General features: G+C 35.9%; 1 protein-coding gene across 8 annotated transcripts in view; it reads left to right on the top strand.

The window, feature by feature from the left end:
• The window catches only part of RBMS3 (RNA binding motif single stranded interacting protein 3), a 1,259,852-nt gene that overhangs the window by 1,204,792 nt on the left and 32,249 nt on the right, over positions 1–22,811 (top strand). For 7 of the 8 annotated variants that reach the window (XM_074312720.1, XM_074312722.1, XM_019745285.2 and 4 more), the window contains one exon: positions 192–239. The exons of the other annotated variant lie outside the window; for it this stretch is intronic. In XM_074312720.1, the coding sequence (XP_074168821.1) occupies positions 192–239 (48 nt within the window). The remainder of the gene's footprint in view (positions 1–191; positions 240–22,811) is intronic. 8 annotated transcript variants of the gene reach the window in all.

Genomic DNA, 22,811 nt, shown 5'->3' with positions numbered 1-22,811 from the left:
GAAAGTGTGGTGGTAATGGGGACCATTGCATCAAGTGTAATCTAGGGGTTATAGTGCCTTAAAAGCTTGGAGGCAGGGGATTAGGCAACCATATGACATACAGTGGGCACTTCCAAGTTTTAGAGCTAAGAGTCTATTTTATTTTCTTTTGTACTTCATTGCATTCTTTCTCATGCTCTTTTCATTCAAAGATTCAGTCCCAAGACAGGATTATGATACTCCACCAGCTGTTGTGTCAGGTAGGAAAATTCTAATTCCTTTAAGACTTGATTGGAGGGGAGAGATGGAGGTTGCCTGGTTTTCTCCAAAACTCTTTAAAGCAGTGATTCTCAACAGGACTGGGTGCAAATAATTTGAATTTCAGTTACGGAGCGGGAGGTAGAGGGTGCCGTTGGGGTAGCATGGTTCAAAAAAGTATACTTAATATTCCAATCCAGTTTTGTGTATGGAAAATAAATACGTTGCTTTTGAAATAAAAAGTAGGAGTTCCAAGACATTTGGTCTTGAAGGATACATGGAAAATAGAGTCTCTGTTCTGTGTATCAGTAATTCTCAGGGTTAGAAGGGCTCATCAGCATTTCTGGAAAGTTGGACGATATTTATGTTTATCAAAAGAGGGCACAGATTAACAAAAAACATAGTTTGAGAAGCACTGCTTTAGAGACCAGGATTCTTCTGAAATCAGAAAATCATCCCATTTTGCTTGCTTAGCACCCAGCATAGTGTCTGACCCATAGTAGGTGCTCAATATAATTGTGTGTTGAATGAATCAAAACTTCAAATTTGTTCTAAAAATGGTATTTTGGATATTGGAAGAGAAGCTGCCAATGTTCCATCTGTACAACAAAGTGGCAGAGATGGATTTGAGAATATATTAGTGTCTTGAGGATTTTAATTAGCAGTATTTAAGTGATTTCATAAAATGTAATGGTGTAGTTTATAAAAGGGCATATGTATGTGGAAAGGTGGGTTTTCATTTTGAATTGCACAGATCTTCTGGTGCTTCATTTCGTCTTATCTTTGAATTTTGCTTTCTTGCAAAAAAAGGAAAGGGGCATAATTTTTCATTTTTGTTGTGTTTTCTTTTTAACTAAATAAAATTCTGGAAACCTGAAGAGCTTTGAACACTTTGACCCTTTGATGTGTTAGATGATGAGGATATAAAATCCAAACCAAGTGGGCATTGGAGAAACCGAGCAATAGATGGAAGCCAGAAATAGAATTGAAAGAGTTCATGAGGCAGTAGAGTCTGGCAACTGAATGGTGGTTTTTCAAGCAGAGAATATCATGTTCTTTCTTGGCCACCTGGTTTACATGGCCAGCATCTGAAGGGTAATCCTTTTCTCATGTCTTGTGGACGTGATTAATTATGCTCATGGATGAATATGCATCTTATAAGTTCAATTGTGAAACAGTGAGTTAGCTTTCACCTGTGAAGTTACTTTGGTCCTCTCGGGGAGCTCAATAAAATTATCATTAAGTAAAACAACACTTATCTTACTCCCAAGTATATCACCTGTCTTATCTTAACCTGCCTGTTTCATAGGATGTGGGAAACCCCAGCCCCAGGAAGATACTTTGTTTAATGTACATAGCCTTTACTTGGTTTATAATGCGGTGTCTTTGTTTAAGAAGGGGCATCTACTCTTGATAATTCACTAATATTACTAATAAGGAAAGATACAAACTGGAACTTTCCTTCAACTAGGTTTCCTGATTTCACTTTCAAGAACACATTGAAAAAAAGCAATGAAAACAGCCAAAGCACTTACTAGATTTCAGCCATTGGTCAGACTCTACACATATCAACTGAAGTAGAACATGAGGCTGCAAAGTTAGGCTTGGAATTCCCACCTAATTCCATAGACAGGTACCACTGAAAGTTCTTGAGCAGAGAAATGACTCGATTAGAGTAGTACTTTAAAAAACGTAATATGGCAGTTTGGTGTGTGCTTGAGCAACAAGAAAAGTAAAGAACAGTTAGAAAGCCCAGATATGATGTCATTAAGAATAATATATATTATATATATCTCCAAGATCCTAGCAGTGGAATACAAAGGAAGAGACTAATGTAGAAGTGACAGGAAAATGAACATTTTGAGAGATTTTACAGTTGTTTTCCTCTCATAGGATCGAATTGGTGGTTTGACATCTGATAAATTTACACAGACTTCTGTGGCTTCTTTGGTCTACATCTAAATGAAAATGGACTTGCCTTCCTAAACTGTTTGTTAATTGTGTAGTAGGCACAAATTGAGAGACTTTTGAAAAATGGCGTATCTTTTGCCCCAACCTTGACCAAATCAGGAAAGTGAAGCAGGCAAAGGTGTTCTATTTTTTTTTTTTTTCCCCATATCTACCAATATGTCAATATTGGACAAGTCAAATAATAACCAATTCTTTGTCAGTGCAGGAATCCACTAACGTGTCATAATGTGTCAGAGTTCAAGATATCTGCCTGGTAATCTACAGAGACATAACCCAACCTAATTTCATTCAATCACAATGTCAGACATTTATGGAACACCTTCTGAGCGTTAGGCACTACACTCAAGTACTAAAGATATGCAGATGAACACAAAATAGACAATTGGTTTAAAAAAATCATAGTCTAATTTCATGTTGCGGTTTTTGTTGTTTGTGATGTTTAAACATATAAAGTATAGAGGAACTAAAATCTGTAATCTGAAAAGATCAGAAACCCTCAGAAATAAAATTAAGTCTGAGCTGGATTTGGGTGGAGGAATAGGAGTTTACCAGTTGGACAAGAGTGGGAAAGCTACCTGAGGCAAATGGAACAGGATATATAGACTCTTGGAGGCAAGAAACAGTGTGAGATGATTAGATGACAGCAAATTCTTGGGACAAAATGTTACAATAGTGGACACTGAGGTTGGGTCAGGGTAAATACAATTGTAGGACTCTTTTCTCTTTGAGCCACATGTCACCTTGTTCTTTTGTTTATTCAAATAATATTTATTGGGAGCATACTATGTGGCAATCACTGGGTTGGATGCTAGGGATACAAATTTCCTCTAAGAAGTTAGGATACAATTAGGAAGTTAGGTGCAAAAGATGATTACAACACAGTGTCATAAGTGCTTCCATATGGACAAATATACAATGTTTAAATTTGTGAACTCTCCAATAAGATGCCTGAGTTCCAAATCTACTTGTGTAACTTCCTAGTTATGGAACCTCAGGAAAATTATTTAACTTCTCTGTAGCTTAGATTACTTATCTGAGGAATTAATAACAATAACCTAATAAGTTGTTGTGAGAATAAAGTAGGTTAAGATATATAGCCTGTTTAAAACAGATACTAGCATAAAATAGTGCTCAAGTGTTGTTGGTAAACAACTATATTATTCATTATTGTTAAAAGATACCACGATGGCACAAAGAAAAACAACAACTAGTATACAGTAGTAGAAGAGTAAAAAAAATTAAAAATTAAAATTAAAAAAAGAACAAAAACGGAAGAAACATCTAAATGGAAACTTAAGAATACCTGGGAATTAACCAAATAAAAATTAAGTTGGAGGGGGAAAGTTTCAGATCAAGAAGGCAGCATATACAAAGGCTCTTGGGTAACAGGGTATGGAAAATTCAGGGAGCTACAGATGGTTCAACACAGCAAAGATGCAAAAAGAGAGATGGGAAGTAGAAAAAGTGAGCCTGGAAGAATAAGCTAGATCAATATCACCAGATATGATGACTTGAACTTTATCCAGATGGCAATATATGTACACTGAAAGGTTTTTAATTTGCAAAGTGACATAATCACTGTGGATATAGGGTAGAGAATGCAACGGAGAGAGACAAAACTAGAAAAGGGGGACCAGAACTCAAGAACCCAAGCATGAAATCAAATTGGCGTGTGCTCAAGTTGTGGAAATGAGATTGGAGAGTTGACAAACTTGTGGCATATTAAAGAAGTAGAATACACAGGACTTAGTAAATGATTGGATGTCAGGATAGAAGAGAGAATTAAAGGTAGCTAGCTCTTAAGTTCCTAGCAACTTAATGGCCTGAGAAATCATTTGCTTGGATTTAAACCAGAGGAAAGAGGATTAAGTTTGGCAGGAAAGAGGCCAAGTTCAATGCTATACATGTTGAGTTTGAGGTATCTATGAGGCATCCTAATAGAGATATTCAATGAATATTTGGATGTATATGTGTGGAGCTCAGAAGACAGCTCTTAGCTAAAGGTGGATTTTGGAGTTATCATTGTGGAATTTAGTCATGCAACTTAGAGAATGTGCTTAGAGTGAAGGGAAGTTTGCCCTTGAAAATGAAAATGGGCAAAAATAAGCCTAAAATAAAGATTGGAAAAGACTATGATAGACACAGAAGGAAAACCAAAAACATGGTGTTTCAAAAGAAGCAAAAGCAAGAGAGTATTTCAAAAGAGGCCTGTTCAGTAAGAAGAGTCCTGAAAAGAAGCCATTGTATTTAGATACACAGAAGTCACTAGTCAATTTGTTGGGGCTGTTTTCAGGAAAGGGGCAAAGACAGTGAATGTCTTGTGAGGAAGTGGATGTAACAAATGCCAGAAACTTAACAAATCTGGCTTTCAAGAGGAGTAGAAAAGATAATAATAGAAAACAAATGGAGAATGGAACTAAATGATTTACTGTTTGTTTTTTTTGTTTTTTTAAGATGGAAAATACTTGGTCATGATAGGAAGAAGCCAGAGAAGAGTTCTAAAGTTTAAAGATATAATTCATAAAGGGGATGACTGATAGAACAAGGTCATTGAGGAAGCCAGACACTTCTAGGAATATGGGAAGACAGACAGAGGGATGACATATATGCATGTAAGTTTGTAAATGTAGGAATAGGAAGTCAAAGGATTTTGTACACGATTAATACTGTTTATTTTTATGCGAAATATTAAGTGACATTGGCTGAGAGTGAATGGGAGACGGCCTGGTAAGGGACTTAAAGAGAACAGAGCTGTGGAAAACTGGGGGGTAAAAAAACCGACTAGTAATACATAAGAAGCTTGAAGGGCAGTACCGGGGTCCATTTGAAGCTATAGACTATGGACTTTTATGATACCAATCACACTAGTGATCAGTAGCCAAAAAGGCAGACAGGAGGTTTAGTCCAAGCCTAAGGTTTTACTGAGTAGAGTGAGATAAAGGACAATGTATGATGACAATATTGGCAAGAGAATAACTGAGTGATGAAGTATAGTTTCCAGGATGAATAGAAAGAGAAAAAAGAGGGCAGTAGGAGATAGAAAAGAGGGAGAAACAGGGAAGATAGAAACTAGGGGTCTCAGTGAGATGTACAATGTGGTCTGAAGTAGAATACTGGGTTTGCAGATTTTAGATAATGAACTACGACTTCATAGCAATGTCAATGTCATGGGAGCAGACGATCCAAGTGGACTTGAGGTGAAGGTGACAGAGGTCAAGGAAATCAAGCAAAATGAGCTTAAGAAGCTGCTATTTAAATGAGGTGTTTTTGTATGTATGGATTTGGTTTTGTTTTATTTGGTTTTTAACATTAATATGTTGTGAGCTCATCATCAGAGAGAATGTTCCAAATATAGGGGATCACTAATGGAATATATTTCTGAAACGTGTTACAAAGACAATGAAGAGTTTTCCTCTCAAAATTTCAAGAATAAAGTTCTTTCCAGAACACTTGGAATATTGATTTAACTAAAGGCAGAAAAGTGTATCAGATCAGTGGTGTTTTCCAGTGTGTGGTTTGTATATCACTATGTTACTTAAAATTAATTAAGGAGTACAGGGACCCAAACTTTTCATTTTTAGTTCAGCAGCTGCATAGTTACTTTAATGTAAATTTGAATAACATACAATAAGTTCATCGAATTCAGAAAGAATGGAGCTAAAGCAACAGTGGCGATGTCCAAAAGAAAGTGACTGATGTTTGGGAAATGAAGAGTCTTCCATATATGTCACTGGAGTCATCTCTCCTTGTCTAAGTCTCGGCTACATCTTATCCAGCTCATTTTAAGAGCAGAGAAGAGGAGGTTGGAATTGCCTCTGCGTTTTCATGCAAAATCAAAAGTCTAGTCTCTTCTTAGTGTATCTTTTCCATAACAATTATAACTATTCGCAAGATCTTATTTTAAGTAAATTTGAAAATACTTGCTTAAAAACATCATTTTTTTTTTCTGTTGGTAGTTGAATTTTATGAAGCAGTACATATGAAAACTAATCCATTGTCACATTTTTATCTCAATTGCTTTGAGCTTAATTTCCTTGAAGGACATCATCAGGAAATCAAGCAAAAGACTTGCAACAGAGAATGAAATTAAACCCAAACTTAATTCTCCTTTTTTGAAAGCCTTAAGAGTTCGGAATTTGAATCTGTGTTCGGAAAAAATATAAAATGAAATAGGCACCCAAAAAATGCATGACAGGAACCCATAGAACTTCTGGAACATATATTCATTCTCTGCCATATCCTTTCTGCACACCAGCTAAAATAGGTTGAAAATAGTCAATGTCATCAGTACAACTTCAGGACAAGGCTTCACAAAAAAGTATACATAGATCACAATATAATTTCACTCAGTGTGGTTGAATATGAAATCCGTAAGTGTCAGGTTTCCAGCCAGGAAATTTTTCTAAAAATGAAGTCCGAATCAAGGCAAAATTCACTGTTAAAATCGTATGCAGTTTTTCCATACTATTTTTGCTAGTCCGTAACATCAGTTTGCATTAGAAAGCTTCATTAATAATTTGGAATTGGTGATGCTCTACCAAATATTTGGTTGAAGCCATCTTTATAAACTAGTTTACTTTATAAACTATCCTGTAATTTGGATGGAGGGGTGTTTAAGCTACTTCAAAGAACAAAAACTATTTTTCAAGCTCTAAACAGCATCTGTTTTCATGGATACCATAAGTTAATTGCAAATGATTTCCATTTCTTAATTAAAAATTATGTCCATTAGTACCTCCAATTAGTAACAATTAGCCATTAAATTGTATTTACTGTAAAAGACCTGGCACAGAGTTATAAGTGTTCCCACAAGCCATGCATGAAAATCAGTTTATTTCTTTGCTCAAATACTGTGCATCTACTTTGATTACAAAACTACATTTGTTTAAGTGTACTAATTAATTCATTTTTTCTTTCAATAAGTTGTAATAAGGGAGACTTTGTTCTACTCATTATCCATTCAATCCACTAATATCCACTCATATTCACTGAGCTGCTGTAATGCTACAAGGAACCAAGGCTTGATGGTATAAAATAAGAGATGCATTCCTTGCCTTCAAAGAACCTAGACTCTAACAGAGGAAAAGGCTGTACAGAACTGTCATAGGACATAGAACAGGACTTTGTACATATCTGTACAAGTATTTGTCAAATAAGCATATGCATGCTGTTATTGTGTTCTTGCTGCCACATTTATATTGTTCTCTACATTACAAAAATGAAGTCTTGAAAATTTCCTGGGAGACCACAATGTTTATTGCTCTTCTCAAGTAACTGATAACCAAAGGGGGCTTAAGCAAATAGACTGTTCTGATATATATATAAATATCACTGTTATTTAGCCCAGTTTATTTTGTGGGTGGGGGGATAGTGTAGGGGAGAGTTGGGATAAGAAGATATAATATGCTTATGGCTATCTTCTAATCCAGCAAGTTTTGTTTTGTTTTGTTTTGTTTTCTGTAAAGGTCCAGACAGAAAATATTTTAGCCTTTGCCAGCCAAAGCCTATGTCATGACTACTCTGCTCTGCCTTATAGGGTGAAAACAGCCACAGACCATGTGTAAATGGTTGAGCATGGCTATGTTCTAATAAAGTTTTATTTATAAAAATAGGCAGCAAGCTAAATTTGGCGTGTGGTATCTCAATCTCTCCCACTCCTCTTCTAATCAATTTATTTTCATTAGTATTCCAAATTAAATACTGTTACTGATAAGCATGAAGTAAGTGCTTTATGCTTCTTTATTGCTTCTTTATGATATGCATGAAGCAAGTGCTTTTCCTTTAAAGTCAGGATTTTTTTTTGTGTGTGTGTGTGAAAGGCAGATGAAATGTCAGAAAAGCAGAGGTGGGAGAGATTGAGATGAAGATTGAGACTCTTCTTGGTGTTTTAGTTTGTATAGCATAAGTGATTATAGTACTGAAGTATTAAAACACTTTAAGGATATGCCTATTTTTTACATACTCATCATATATTGGTTTTCTGGAATTTATTTGTACATCCCACTAACAGAGGATTATCAACCAGGAAAATCAAATATATATTCTGCTTAGTATCCTCTTGGCAGCCTTTAGAATTCTATTTTTTTTGTTTTGTTTTGTTTTTTTTATTTAATGAATTTATTGGGATGACATTGGATAGTAAAGTTATAATAGGTTTCAAATGTACGTTTCTATAATACATTATCTATATAGAAATCTATACCTTTAGAAATTTACGGAAATGGTAAGAGATACTTCCCAACAAATTTGTAGTGAAAATCTATTTTACATCTTTGTCACACTACCTCATATTGTTATTGTTATTGGGGTTGATTTGTGTCCACTGAACTTATTCTTGACCTACCAGTACTGCTTATTTTGTTTCCCCTGGGTAGCTGCTTCTCTGAGTACTGTTTTCTGCTTTCCAACTCAGAAGGTGAAGGGGAGAGTGCCTGCTTTTGTCTAAAGACCAAGCACTGCATAGGGCAGGCCTGGGATGACTGGAGATACAGCTACCCTTCTATGGCCAATTCAGGGCAAAATTCCACTTGGTGATGCTGTACACTCATCACATGGAAAGGTGGCATCCCAAATTCTGTCTCCTTGTATTAAACCGCAAAAGTGATTACAATTTAAAAGGTTAAAAATAATAGCAAAATCCGCAATTACTTTTGCACCAACCTACTAGTAGACTCCCTCAGTGAGTGGCAGCAATGGGCTTGTCACTTAGTACTTCAGTCATCTAGATGGCAGCACTTGCATCATGGCAACAAAGGAAGAGAGCATTTTCAAGACAACAGTAGATTTTAAAGGAAGCCAATTTTATGTGCAGGAATCAGCACGTCTGGTATCGACAGCACATGGTTCCCTTTTAAATCAACAGCACAAAGTGTGACCTTGAGGTGCCCGTCAGAGAATCCAACCCTGAATAGACTAAGGTTCAGCACTTGCCAAAGGCATGTTTCAGATGTCTGATACTGGAGAGATCCTGCCTGACAGACCTGCTAACATTCCTCTAGACTCGATGTCAAATTAGTTTATCAGAACACAAATGACCCGAACTGTATGATTGCATGTCCCTAAAGAAATGCTTTCTCAGAGTTAAAATTTAATATCTTAAACTCTTCTTTCTTAGACAGGTGATATATGACACACACACTTAAACAACGTTACTAGTTTTCTTGAGGACACCACAGTGAAAGTAATTGTCCATTAGTTTATCCGATGTTCCTTATATAAAGAAGCAAGTGATAAATTGATCCTTGAGTTCAGAGCCTAGGCAAGTCTCTCTCTCCAGATGAACAGATATATTTCTTTTGAACTGACAATGTAAAATGTATAAGTTAATCGATTTCCCTGTTGGCCTTGGTTATCAGGACAGTGGAAGCCAGATTCAGGACAGGACAAATGTTCTTGGTAGCATGTTCTGTGTAGGGCTCTCAAAGGTTCAGCGATTTGCTGGTGTTTTTTATAATTGTCCTTTTGAATATAGTGCTTAAGTTTGTAAACCCTTCACAAATTCAATTTGGAAGAACAAAAGCTCTAATTCCTGTGGATAAAAAAAGAAATACATGAAAAATGCTAATGGGCTCGGGGAAGTTCGTGTTCTACAAAGTCTCAGTGGAAAGATAAAATGAAAGATGACTGTGGTTACGTTGATCTGATCTAAAAAAAATCTCAGGCAGGCACTGTTTTTATTCATTCACACACATGTAATTCTGAGTAGGAATAAGTATGGTATAATAATCGGAAATGGCTTTTAGAGTCAAGAGGGTATGTGTGATTCCCAGTCCAACTATTTAATAATTATTTAACAATGATAGCTTTTAAATCTTCTGAAGCTTGCTATTTCTTTCCTTAAGGATAGATAACGATGCATTAGCACCTCCATATGTGTACTAGTATGAGGATTAATTGAGATGACATATAAAGTACCTAGTAAATGCCTGACTCATAATAAATATTGAATAATTGGGGCTTCCTTCCTTCTTCATTTCCCCACATTCAGGGAACTGCGTTAGGCCTTTTGTAGTATCACTAACCGTACATTTGCCATGATGAATTGAGTGAACCAAAGTAGTGTTTGAAAATAGTTTCCAAACCCAATATCTTCAAGTACCAGAAATACTAAGATAGTTCATTACATATCTTCTCTATTAGATGAACAATTGTAATATTAATAGCTAGATTAACATAATAAGTAAATTATAAAACTTTTTTAACAATATAAAAATGGTATTTATGATGTAAAGTGAAAAAGCTGACAAAATTGAACAATCATGATTTTGAGTCCTAAAATGTGAACATGAAAAGAAGCTAGAAGAGAATACATTAAATGATTATCTTTTGTGCCTTTAATTTCTTTTACTTAAACTTTTTGATATGTTGCTTTGAAACTTGTATCATTTACTAAAATGTCAATAGCACAGTCTTTGGATATACTTAAAAATAGGGAATATTTATGTAGCATGAAAACATGAATGTATTAACATGACGATGATAATGATGATTGTGATGATGATTTTAGTGGTAGTGGTAGCAATGATCACCTCCAAAGTTTTCCCCACTTTCGTTCATTATATCTCAACACTAGGGCATTTAAGGCAGAATTAAAAGAAGCTAATCTCTTTGTAAAAGTGAAATAGAATCTTTGAGTGATTGTGTAGTCTAAAGCTACTCTCAATTTTATGAGAATTCATTGTCCGCCTACTAGAAGATGCATCACCACAACCAATTGACTGCTGCTTTTAGTATTTTTTCATATTGATATTATATTTTAAATAATATGTTCTGTTTCTTGAATGCAACATTTGGAACAATGTAAAATCTTCCCAGCTTATTTAATGTGAGACTTCTAGTCTCTTGTGATTTATGGAATTGATGTAACAATTTGAAATTGGTCATACATAATATACTTCAATTGCATAATGATATTGTCTAACTTCTACAAGTTATATATAATATAATTGTATATGTGCATATGTGTGCATATACATATATACATATATGTGTATAATAAAATATTCTGTTGTTGGAGATAATTTGTTTCCTCAACTGCAGATCACAAAATATTTATTCTTACCAAAAATCATAATATTTTTTCAAAGTCCATTGTCACCAAAGATATTGCTTATGCTTCCTTCTTTTGAATGAAATCAATAAAAATCCTAATTTTCATTCATTTTTCTAATGTGGAATATATCACTAACAGAATATTATTTCTTATCAGACCAGGTTTCTTTTTTTTTTTTTTTTTTCACTTGTTGGAACTGTGCACTTGGGTCCACTCACTATGATTTAGTTTTGGCAAAATATTGATTGACCTGACCCGGGTACTGCATATCAAAACTATAATCACTTCACATTAAATTTCCTTAAAAATGGAAAGAAAACTTGAAAAAAATTTGAACCAGTGGCATCCTTTAATTTACATGCAATGGACATATTTCATTTGGCAGCCAAACTATGTTGGATTCAAAGTAATGGGTTGTAGACACCTATAAGGCATAAATTTAATTACTTTATGTGTCTGGTGTGAGGTTAGCAGTCTGCCCAAGAGACTCAAATCTGGGAAATCACAGGACTCCAGATTCGGGAAATGGTAATTTCATTCATAATTGAGCAGTTGTTCTAGCAAAGCAAATAAAAGAATTGTTAAAAAAACAACAACAAAAAAAAAACAACTGTTGAGATTTTTAATGTACTTGTGCTAGAAGGTTAAAGCCTACAAGCCAAAGAAGGCCAGAAACCAACTATAGACAAACAAAGTTAGCTTGCAGAAATAAGGGACAAGTTACATCAGATGACCCATGGAGCATCTAAGAAGTTTGGAGGGGATTATTTTAGGATTGCAGCTCGTGCAGTGTGAGAAGGGCTTATGGAAGTGACAGTTTAGTTTGCATTGGGTGTTATCAGGAAGTGAGGGAAAGTTAAATGATTGTGTGTCTTAATATTAGGTTGGTACAAAAGTAATTGCAGTTTAAAAGGTTAAAACAAACAAAACAAAAACAAATTGCAAAAACCGCAATTACTTTTGCACCAACCTAATAAGTACTGTCTAGTAGGTGAGAGGAACAAAGCAGAGCTAGAATTCTCATAAAGATGCAGTTGCCATTCACCTTAGACAAAAAAGGGAGACATTTGTTTTTAGGTTTGCAGAATGTCCCTGCCGCTGTCTTTTATACCCCACAGTCATTAAATTATCTTGTCTGAAAATTGTCGATAATCTCTTAAAATGGTTTAGTTGGGAATACTATGACCTACCTGATAGCTACCAGCTACTTAAAGAGAATTTGAGAGATTTCCATCCTTTTCTTACCTAACGGGCAATTTTAATGTTGCGTGACAAAAATATAACTGAACACCGAATCGCCTTGATAAAATGTAAGTGCAAACATGAGATAGGTCAAAATGCATTTTATTCATCTCATGCACTGAGTGTATATGGGAGGTACTGTGAATACAAAGATGATTTTATGTACACAAAAAACACACGACGTCCTCGGTGCTGTGCTAAGTGCTTTACGTGGGTTGATTAGTTACATGTAATTCTCACAGCCAACCAGAAAGGAAGTTTCTGCATCCTCTACAAATTGCTTTTTTATAAGTGTAGCGGGACCCTCACTTATATTTATGCTCCTTCGGCTGTTTTAAACGTTTTGATCTTCTCAAGTTCCAAATATGAGTCCTGCCATGTATGCTCAGAAATGGATACTTCCTCCTTTATGAGAAGACGGCTACCATAATTGATCTCATCTCCCACCGATGTTTTCTCTTTACGTCAAATGTCTGTCAGTTTCTTCATTCTCCCTCTCTTCCTAGCCTCCTGTATTTTGTCAAGCCATGGCCCTGTTTTTGACAACATTAACCCTTCTGTGTTCTTGATTTCATTTGTCTTCACCTTTATTATGGTCTTACGGCATTGATTTCTCTCTATTTCACATTCATCTTCTTCAGTATGTATTTATCCATTGTTGACTTTTCCTCTACTTAAAAAAAAGGTGTTGATGTTTTTTAACTTGTTTCTCAAGGCACTGGTCTTAGAGCACTTTGCTTTTTTTTCATTCTCTTCCCAGGGAAGTCATGTGTTTCCTTCATTTTGACAGTCATATAGGTGACCTCCACATCTATATTGCTCATTCTATCCTCTTGTTTTGAATTCCATGCCTGTGTTCCAAGCAACCTCCTAGATGTCCCCCATATACTCCTACTGGCTTTGGCTGGCCCCATGGAAGTTCAGACTTCATAGTTACAATTTAAATCTCATCCTCTTTCCTCCCAATCCAGATTCTTCTGCAGACTTTCCTAGGGTTCAAGCAAGCAAACTTCTATAAATATTATTTCTCTAAGCCAAGATTTTGCAAATAAAGTGTAGCTATGAGGTTAGGATTGTCATGGTCTTTGACAATGGGTTAAAGTATAGCTCGTCTTTTTTGGGTGAGAACCATATGATTTAATATTCAACTGAGCTTGGAGTAGGATAAGAAAATCTCTTATAAATTGAGGCATGATTTTTCTCCCAGACAGTTGTGCTTAACACCTCAGAGACATTTTGGCTTACCCCATATGAAAACTTTCTTTTTCTTATAAATTCCACTTCTATAATATACTTTGAATCTGTTTTACCCATTCCATTCTCTTACCCCAGTCTAGGTTGGGTTCTTATTACCTTTCATTTTATTGTTGCAATGTTTTCCTAGTGTCAACACCTGTCCTCCCCCCCCCCTTTTTTTTCCAGCCTTCACATAAATGCCTGAATAAAATTTGACTTTAACACTTTTAAACTTTGTCTGCAAGGATATAGTCTTAATATAACAATTGGGACTTAGTAAGTAACAATCCCACCATATGATGATTGCCACAAAGGGTACAGATTAGATCTCTGAATCTAAAGTTATCTCTTCTAATAGCAACTCTCACACTTGCATGCCAGCACATACCAGAAACGTTAACACCACTCAAAGCTGCGGGTGGCTTAAAGATGTTATTCTACAGCTATGTCACAGTGTGATGATTGCTCACTGGTCTTTGTGTGAGAGCAGACCTAAAATTTTTCTGAGAAAAATCTTGTATTTCCTGCCGCTAACCTCCAAATACAGGGGGTTTATTTGATGTGAAATGAATGGGTCCTCTTAAATTCTTTTTAGCTTCTTCTATTTGAAACTATCTAGCCAATGCCAAGTTCAGTCGATGGTTAAAGCAGAGGGACCTACATGTAACCAGCAGCAAAGAAAGCTACATTCCAAGTCCTTGTCAAGAAGAATAACAATTCCAAAGTCACTGCTACTTATACCTTTCAGAAACTTGGTGAAGAGAAAACAAAATATTTTGAGGGCTATTTGGATAATATGCAGTATACCCATTCTCCTTGGTTACTCTAAATTTTATCCCTGGATTCATCTGATAAGGTGACTTACCTGGTTGACTGTGTCTCACTGACCCCCTGAAAAATAGCTTTTCCTGAAGTATGCATTGGCACAGTGCCATTCACTCACATTTGAAGGACATCATAATAAATAGCCCTTGGAAACTTGCTTTGCTTACTTTAAAGCTATTGTTCATTAGAGTATCCATTCCTTTCAGACCTATGGGAGAAATGTCTCTTTTGGCTACATATATGGAATTGGTCTTCTATGCATCTGGTTTATTTTCTTACCTAATGGACACTGTGAATCGTATAATTCATTGCTAACTAACTCTGATAAATTTTAATGGCATTTATTTTATTAGCCTTGCCAATTTCATCTTACTGTGTTTCCCTTTGACTCATTTTTCAAACTTATTTGATACTACATTTCATATACTTTGGAAGTTGCCATAAATCCTTTTTGGGAGCAAGAGGAGCCATAATTAAATCAATTGTATAAATGGAAACTCCTAATGTATTATTTTTCCAGTCAACTATCACAGCTCAAAGGCTCCAAGAATTAAGAAAGACTCATCAGCCTTGTGTTTGAGGCTTGCTGCAGTATAATTCTCAAGCTATCCTTCCAGCTGTTTTTCCTACTCTCGCTCCTCAGCTCTATTCTATTCATGGGTTGCAAGTATTTGTTAGATGTGTTTGGCTGTGATCACTTTTTTCTTGCCTTTACTCAGGGTGATTTTCTGCCTGGAATGTCTTCCCTGTGACACCTACAGTCTCTGTTGGTCAAATCTTGCCTAGCTCTACCATCTATCTCTTCCATGATTCTCTTTCTGATTTTCACAGACAGATGTGATGTCACTTTATTTTGAAAATTCTCAAAGTCTTCTGTTAGCACCTGTTGTATTCCACTTGATAGTATAGATCCTTATACATTCTCACCATCCCATTTTTAGATGGTAGGTTCCTGGAGGTTTGGAGGTCAAGGACTACACTGTTCCTGTTATCCCTGTTGGTCCTAAAGCTCCAATTTTTGATGAGAATAAAATAGTCTTCAAATAAGGACTCACCCTCAATTAATGATTTGACATTGACTTTTACTACAAATAAATGTGGAAGACAAAATGTAGAGGTAATGCTAAGCTAATCCGATTGCCTGAATTTTCTCTAGCAAGGCCTAAAATTTAGGACTTTGCTTCTCCCCCAGAAAATTACTCTAGGTAAGTAACTGTCATCCCCTAGTAGGATTAACATCCCTTAGCTGGACTGGTCTTGCTGATTCAAGCCTTAAACCACCCAACATCATTCACTCTGTGGCCACCAGAACTACCTTTCTAAAACAAACATGACCTCCATCAAATCCTTCCACAGCCTTCCAAACATCAACCTCAGTCCTTAGCCAATGCTACAAGGCCCTTCATGATTGCCTGCTTCTCCAGAATCTGCTCTTACTACGTCTGTGCTCCAGGCAAAATGAACTGCTTTCCCAAGTTCCCAAGATGGGCCTAGCCTCCAGGGTCTTCACATAAGTGGGAATCTGATAACTATGAGAAGGAAGTCCGTCTATCTGGAATGCTTTTTCCTCTACTCTTCAAGTTGCTAATGCTGGCTTGTTTTGCAGAGACTGTCTCAGATTCTTTCTTCTTCTTGGAAGTCTCCTCCGTCCCTCTGTCTTGTCTTATAGTTGCCATTTTTTCTTGTTCCCTTAGGTCCCTGGGCATATCTTCATCATCACATTTAACACATGGAGTCATCATTCTATGTTTCATTTCCTTTTTTTCTTTCTAGAGTCAAGACTATCAATTCCTTTAGAGCAGAAATTATTCACATTTATCTTATGACCCAGCAGCATCTGAGTAGGTATTTAAAAAATACTTTGTGATTGAATAAATGATATCTACATTTTAAAATGCTGATTTCGTAGATATACCTTCGATATAATCCTGACCTTAACTTCAAAAGATTAAAATTGCAAGAGGAAAACAGACTCAGAATTCCCAAGAAGTTTAGAAATTTGAATGAACAACCAAGTGCAGAGAGCTTTCTGAATGGGACAGAAAAATCTCATGAACACGGAAGTGGAAGAAAATGGGGAAGGACTTGGAGAAAGTAGAATTATTAGGAAAAAAAATTCTTACATGAAATAATTTTAAAAATTGGTTGAAAGCTACAACATGTCTGTTAGAAATAAAACTGTTCTTTAGCAAAGCCACATATATGGAAGGTTTCATTTTGTTAATTGTTTTCTCTGGATAGCCATCATGTTCATTTATCTTACTAACATTATTATAATTGATTCTCTCGGGTCACCTTCTGAAAGTACTTTCATACCCTTTTTATTCTCCAGATCCTTACATGCAGACCACCGCAAACATACTGGTCCCAATGACATAGCATTTTTTTGCCTCAGTTTTTTAGATCAGTTTTTCAATGGCTTATGTCATGCCTTTTGCATATTCTCTGAAAGACATGCATCCAGGTGCCCCACCATCATTGTGAATGGTAATCAGGACAAGTAATGGCCTTTAGCTCTTTTTCATTAATGAAATGGAAAAGCACCATACCTAATCCATTAGTGATACACTATTATATTGAGAGCTTACTGAAGAAAGGCAGCCAGCCAGTGGACATAGGGCTGGTTTCCCTTAAACAGGATTTTCAACAGTGATCAAGCAAAGCACCCTTTCATCTTGCAGGAAAGTTTGTGCTCTATCCCTCTCTCTCTTTCTCATTTTGTTTTGTTCTAATTTATCCTGACAGTCCATAATTGATTTAGGTAATGTTTTCTAAATGACATTATTTTTTTTGCAGATTAACAGTATTCATAGGGATAAAATAGCAATTAGTCTTTTGAAAACATTTATCTTTGATTGTTGCTGTCTGTGGATTTTAGTTTCTTGAACTCCTTACACTCAAAGAGATTTTTTCCCCTTGACTTTTCTTATTGTAAAACTGGATATAAATGTAAAATGAACGGACATTCTGATTCTATTATTATTGTTGTTGTTTTAGCATTTGTGCAGATAAAACTCCCCTGTTATTGCCATTCCTATAGGAAATTATGTTTGATTGGTGGTCCTGAAAGTGGCCAGCTCAGGCAAGACTTGAGGGTTTTTTGTTTGTTTGTTTGTTTGTTTGTTTATAATCCCCTAAACTCAATTGAATCATTTTGCCCTTAGGTTATAATTTATAATGTGTCTGTTTTCTTTAAAACTCACATCACTAGCATTTGTACTTATCACCCAAGCAATTTAGACTTCAAGTTCATTTGAAGAGCTAATGCCACGTGATGTTAAAGTGCATATGTGTGTGTAGAGCCCAGTTTCTAAAATACCTTTCCTTAGGAATTTCATCAAAAGTAGGATACAACTATTCAGCCAAAGCAAAGTACATTGGCTTTACAGTATTTTTCCATAATCACTAATTTATGTGTTAAGAAAATGACTATGAAAGCAAGTAACACAATCAGTACCTTCTGGTTCAAGCAAGGGGAAGTGCAGTTTCGGTGTTCATTTCTGCAGTGGGTTCTCTTTATCACCTCTTCCTCACCACAGTCCACTGTCAGTGACCACACAGAACGAGAAGACATGTATATTTGACAGCTCAACAGATGTACCTCACCCCCTCCCAATGCTGGGCAAGCAGCCCAAGGTAGAGGAATGAACCCAAGCTTTGAGAAAGATGAGCATTTAAATCCCAGCTCTTTCATGTCCTCTCTGTGTGGTCTCTCTGAAGCTGCTTTTTCATCTGTAAATGAAGATAATGATAATACCTAACAGAGAGACATCATGAGCGTTAGATGAGATATTAGAAAGGTCATAACACATACTCAGGTCTCCTCACTTTCTAGAATTCCAAGTTCCTGACTTAACATTTTCAATTCTCTAAGTTATTATTTCTCGAAATGTGTTACTAGAGGAGCAGCATCAGCAGCTCCTGAGAATTTGTCAGAAATACAATTCTCAGGCTCCACACCAGACATACTGAATCCAAAACTGAAGGTGGGCCCAGCAATACCTTCTTTAACAAGCCACCCAGGCAATTCTGATGCACCTTCATGTTTGAGAACCAGTGCTCTAAGCCAATCAGCCAATCACAGGCATGTGTGTCAGGGGGGAAGGATAAACTAATTTAGACAATGGAAGAAATTAAACTGATGGTGGAATGAAAGTAGAATGGTAATTATCTTCTATTATTTAAACCCTTTTCTTCCTTCCACAATTCTATTCTATGGTGTTGTCTTGTATGATTTCTTTCCTCCTGCATGATGTGTTTTGAAAGACCAACAGAATTCTTCTTAGGTTGAAATATAAATATAGTGGGTCTCTTGGGGAGAAATGAATAAATCCCTATTTGAATGTATATAGTGCACTAAAAACTATCAGAATTCATGGCCTATAGTGATGTATTTAGAAATTCCAAGGAAAATGAAATCAAGTGAGTCAGTACATTGGCATAGTGTATCCACTATGACATGATCAGTTACTAAAGATACTGTTAGAATTACATAGACCAAAACCCAGAATGAGAGTTCAATTCTCTGTCTTGGTCTGGAGAGATGGGAAGCACAACTCTTTACAAACATAACTGGAGTAATTCGTAGGTGTGATGTGCTTCTGGTCTTTTTACATGGTTACTTCAGGGAGGTCTTACTAATGTCACAAAGTTAAAGTTCTACTTTTAAAAGGGCCAAGATTCATATGATATGTATATATAGATATATAGCTATAGATGAAGAAGAAATCACACCACGTCAACAAGCATCTCTCTCCCTAGCACATTTCTTTGAGCTCCTAGTATTTAGGACACTAACTAAATTGGCCCTTTTTATTTTCCACTGGTGTTAAACACAGCTAAGAGGATTACACTATACTTGGATATTAAGGCTCTTTTTGTAACTGTCAGCATCTAATCCTGATTATTCATCGTTTGTATTTCTAAAATATATAAAGCTAGAAACAAAGCTTTCAACTGAGTACCCAATTTCACAGTCAGGTTGACCTTCACATCTGCCGATGCTCTGTGACTTATTGCTCATGAGAACAGTTGTACTTTTCTGTCCTCCTCTCCACCCTCCCCTCTTTCTGCCATTGCCTGCAGAAAGACTCCTGTATAGTAGAATTGGGAAGAAATTTTATTGTGCGTATATTTACTTAGCTCCTGTGCCTTTCACAATTGTTTTAAATTCCTTTGGGGATGCAACTTTATTCCTTTTTCCTTCCATGTTCTTAACAGAGGATAAAATTCCAGGAAAGAATGATAGAAAGTCAGAGTACTCAACGTGAATCATCACTTAAAAAATTTGATTAACCTTTTGGTCATTTACATGAAATAGAGATTTCCTTGGGAAACATATTTATGCATCATTTCCTAAATAACTCCTAGGATACATGATCTTAAATGTTGTATAGTATTAGAATCACAGGGAAGGGTTAAATATCCCAATGCTCAAGCCACTCCCCAGGCCAGTTAAATCAGGTTACCTGTAGATAGAACCTAGATATCAGTATTTTGTTAAAACTTCCCAGGTGATTCCAATGCAAAGCCAAGTTTAAAAACTAGGTCCTAGAGAATGATCCTCAATCTCATAAGATGTTAATGTTGTACTTGGGGGGAAAAAAAGTTCTAAGGGAAATATAGCAAATTTTATTTGTCTCTTTATAGATTATTACAGATTCACAGTAAATATTTCCACACGAAAGACTGAGAAGTCCTGCAGGGGTAAAAAAAAAAGTGAATTTAAAGAAGGAAAAAGAGAAAAAAGAACCCTCACCCTCAAGAAAAGCAAACATACCCTCTTAGCTTGGTTTGTTCTGTCATTTTTTAAACTTGTTACTCAGAGGTGACTTTGTATGTGGAATACCTGTTTAGAAAAATTTGGAACACTCCTTCCGTGGAACATTATTTGGAAGATACTGGATAAAAGGATTCCACAGCAAAGTCTTTTCTTGCAATGTTTATTAAAAACCGGGTTATATCTAGATTTTGCTTCACTCTCGTGTATCATTTGATATTTAAAATAACTTGTTGAGTTTACTATAAGAATTCAGAAATTATGCAAAGTGTCTGATAGAAATAGGATACTTGGGTCACAAACACTATAGGAGGTTAGTTTAGGAAGGTTAGTCTCCCAAATTAACAGAACAAAAGAGATCAATGGCACCTGGAGAAACCCAACATTTAGTAACACTGGAAAGTTATGGGAAATCCAGTCAGGTAAGAAAGGGGAGTGATATAATAGCAGAAAGAGTGCCAGGATACATTAGATGTAGAATTCAGTGGCATGTGTGGGGTCAGTACAAATAAAGTGATAGTCTGGGGTTATTTAATATCCCTTTAAATTACGCTCACATTCCATTTCATATTCGCTTCTCCTAGGCTCTTCTAAAAACTTTATCACAGAATTATATACCTCTGGGGTCTATCTAACCTACTCTTAATCGTATTTACTGCTTTCCTTCATCTAAACTTACCTGTGCCCTTTTCTCAGGATTCTTCCCACTCCTTGAGAGCCGATTAGATGGTACAATACTAATTTCTGAATGTGTTAACATTAACCCTACTAATGGAATCTCAGGCCCTGTGGCAGATTGGTTCCACATTAGTTGCAAGGCAGATGCAGAATGATGGCAGTCATTCTCCATGTGAGTTTTCTAAGAAATCTCAAAAAATTCTGTTAATTAAGTCTCCTAATTAGGAAAAGTTCTTGAGATGCTGTAAACAGTAATGAAAAATATTTAAAGTAATTAGGCAAATTGGATTTGGAGAAACATTAAAAAGGGACAACCAACTATTGATGTCAGAAAAGGTTCCATTAGCAATTGAGTTTTATTGACAGGATAAAAGAGGATCAAATGCCGAATAGGCAAGGTGACACAGAGACCTCTGTGACCCCTGGCCAGCTATGTTTTCAGCCAGTTCTCTCTGAGTTGATGATATTGTGTGTATATATATTTTTAACTCATGTTCTCTTTTGCCTAGTTTCCCCTTTCAAATTCATATGACCTCCCCCACCACATGGAATAATTAAACACAGCTCAAAATGATTTAATTTCAAAATAAAGGCATTGATTCATGGATCTGAAAATGATGTCACTAAAGACCTGTTTTCTTTCTACTTAGCCACATGCCATCTACAACACTCCACAGTCTCACATATGGAAAACTCAGGCTCTCCCTGTCATGGTAGCAAAGTGGCTGTTCCAGCAAAGGCCTCACATACACTATACTGTTCAAGAGAAAAGATAAGGTCATTTCTAGAAGTCTCCACAAAGAAGAGAGAATATTTTCCTTTCAGAAATTCCAGTAAACATCTTCTCTAGTCTCATTGGCTCTGCTAGGATCATTACCATCTATTTCTGGACAAGAGATCAGGACACACTAACTGCGGAATCTGTCACATTTTTGCTACGTGGTTGGGAAAGGGGAACATGAGAATTCCCAAAGAAAATATGGGTTACCATTGAGAAGGGGAAATGGACACTGAGTAAGGAAAAAAATATTCATTGCACCTGCCCTCTTGTCATTATTCTTTATAACCTCTAGAACTTTTGATTGATTTTTACTTTTGATCTTGTCACAGTTTAGTCATTGATCCATCTTTCTAAGTTTATCTTCTTGTTTTATAAATATCCTTTAGATAAGAATTAAGGATTTTTTTAAAAAAATTCAAACTCATATATTTTTATTTTCTATAAGAGTGCATGAAATTCATTAAGGAAGAGATTGATTTATATCTGCCACTATAAAATCGATAGCATCTTAAATATGGTTAGCTGTCATAAATATTTTTGAACGATATATGGGAAACACAATTCCTTTGATCACCAGGAAATAAAAACAGGACCAAAACTCTAGAAAAATGTATAGTTAATGCTCTAGGTAAACAGTGTCCATAGTAGCCTGTGAGTTAATGAAAGGGTGTCCCCAGGTCCTAAAAAGAAACTAGTCTTCTGGGATAAAGAAGTCTGAGACAGATGAATTAAGGGGTCCAGGACAAGGAAAATAAGGAGATAAAAGTTCAGGGTTGTGTAATAATCTATATTGATTTTTCTTTCTGTTTGACTTTGTCTACCTACTTCCTCTATACCACTGTTCAAGGAAGCGTATTCCTGGTCCCTCTGTGACTTATGTTTTATATCTCTTAGTTCTATTCCTTTTTGGTACTACTTCTTACATGCTTCTCTCAATGATCAAGCCCTTTATTTCTTATTTTCCCAGTGGATAGGAAATATTAAGATTTGGAGTAACTTTTCAGCCCTTT

This window comes from Rhinolophus sinicus, linkage group LG10, assembly GCF_036562045.2.
Source record: "Rhinolophus sinicus isolate RSC01 linkage group LG10, ASM3656204v1, whole genome shotgun sequence".
Lineage (NCBI taxonomy): Eukaryota > Metazoa > Chordata > Mammalia > Chiroptera > Rhinolophidae > Rhinolophus > Rhinolophus sinicus.
The sequence above is the reverse complement of the archived record's forward strand: the minus strand, read 5'-3'. Positions and strand labels throughout refer to the sequence as shown.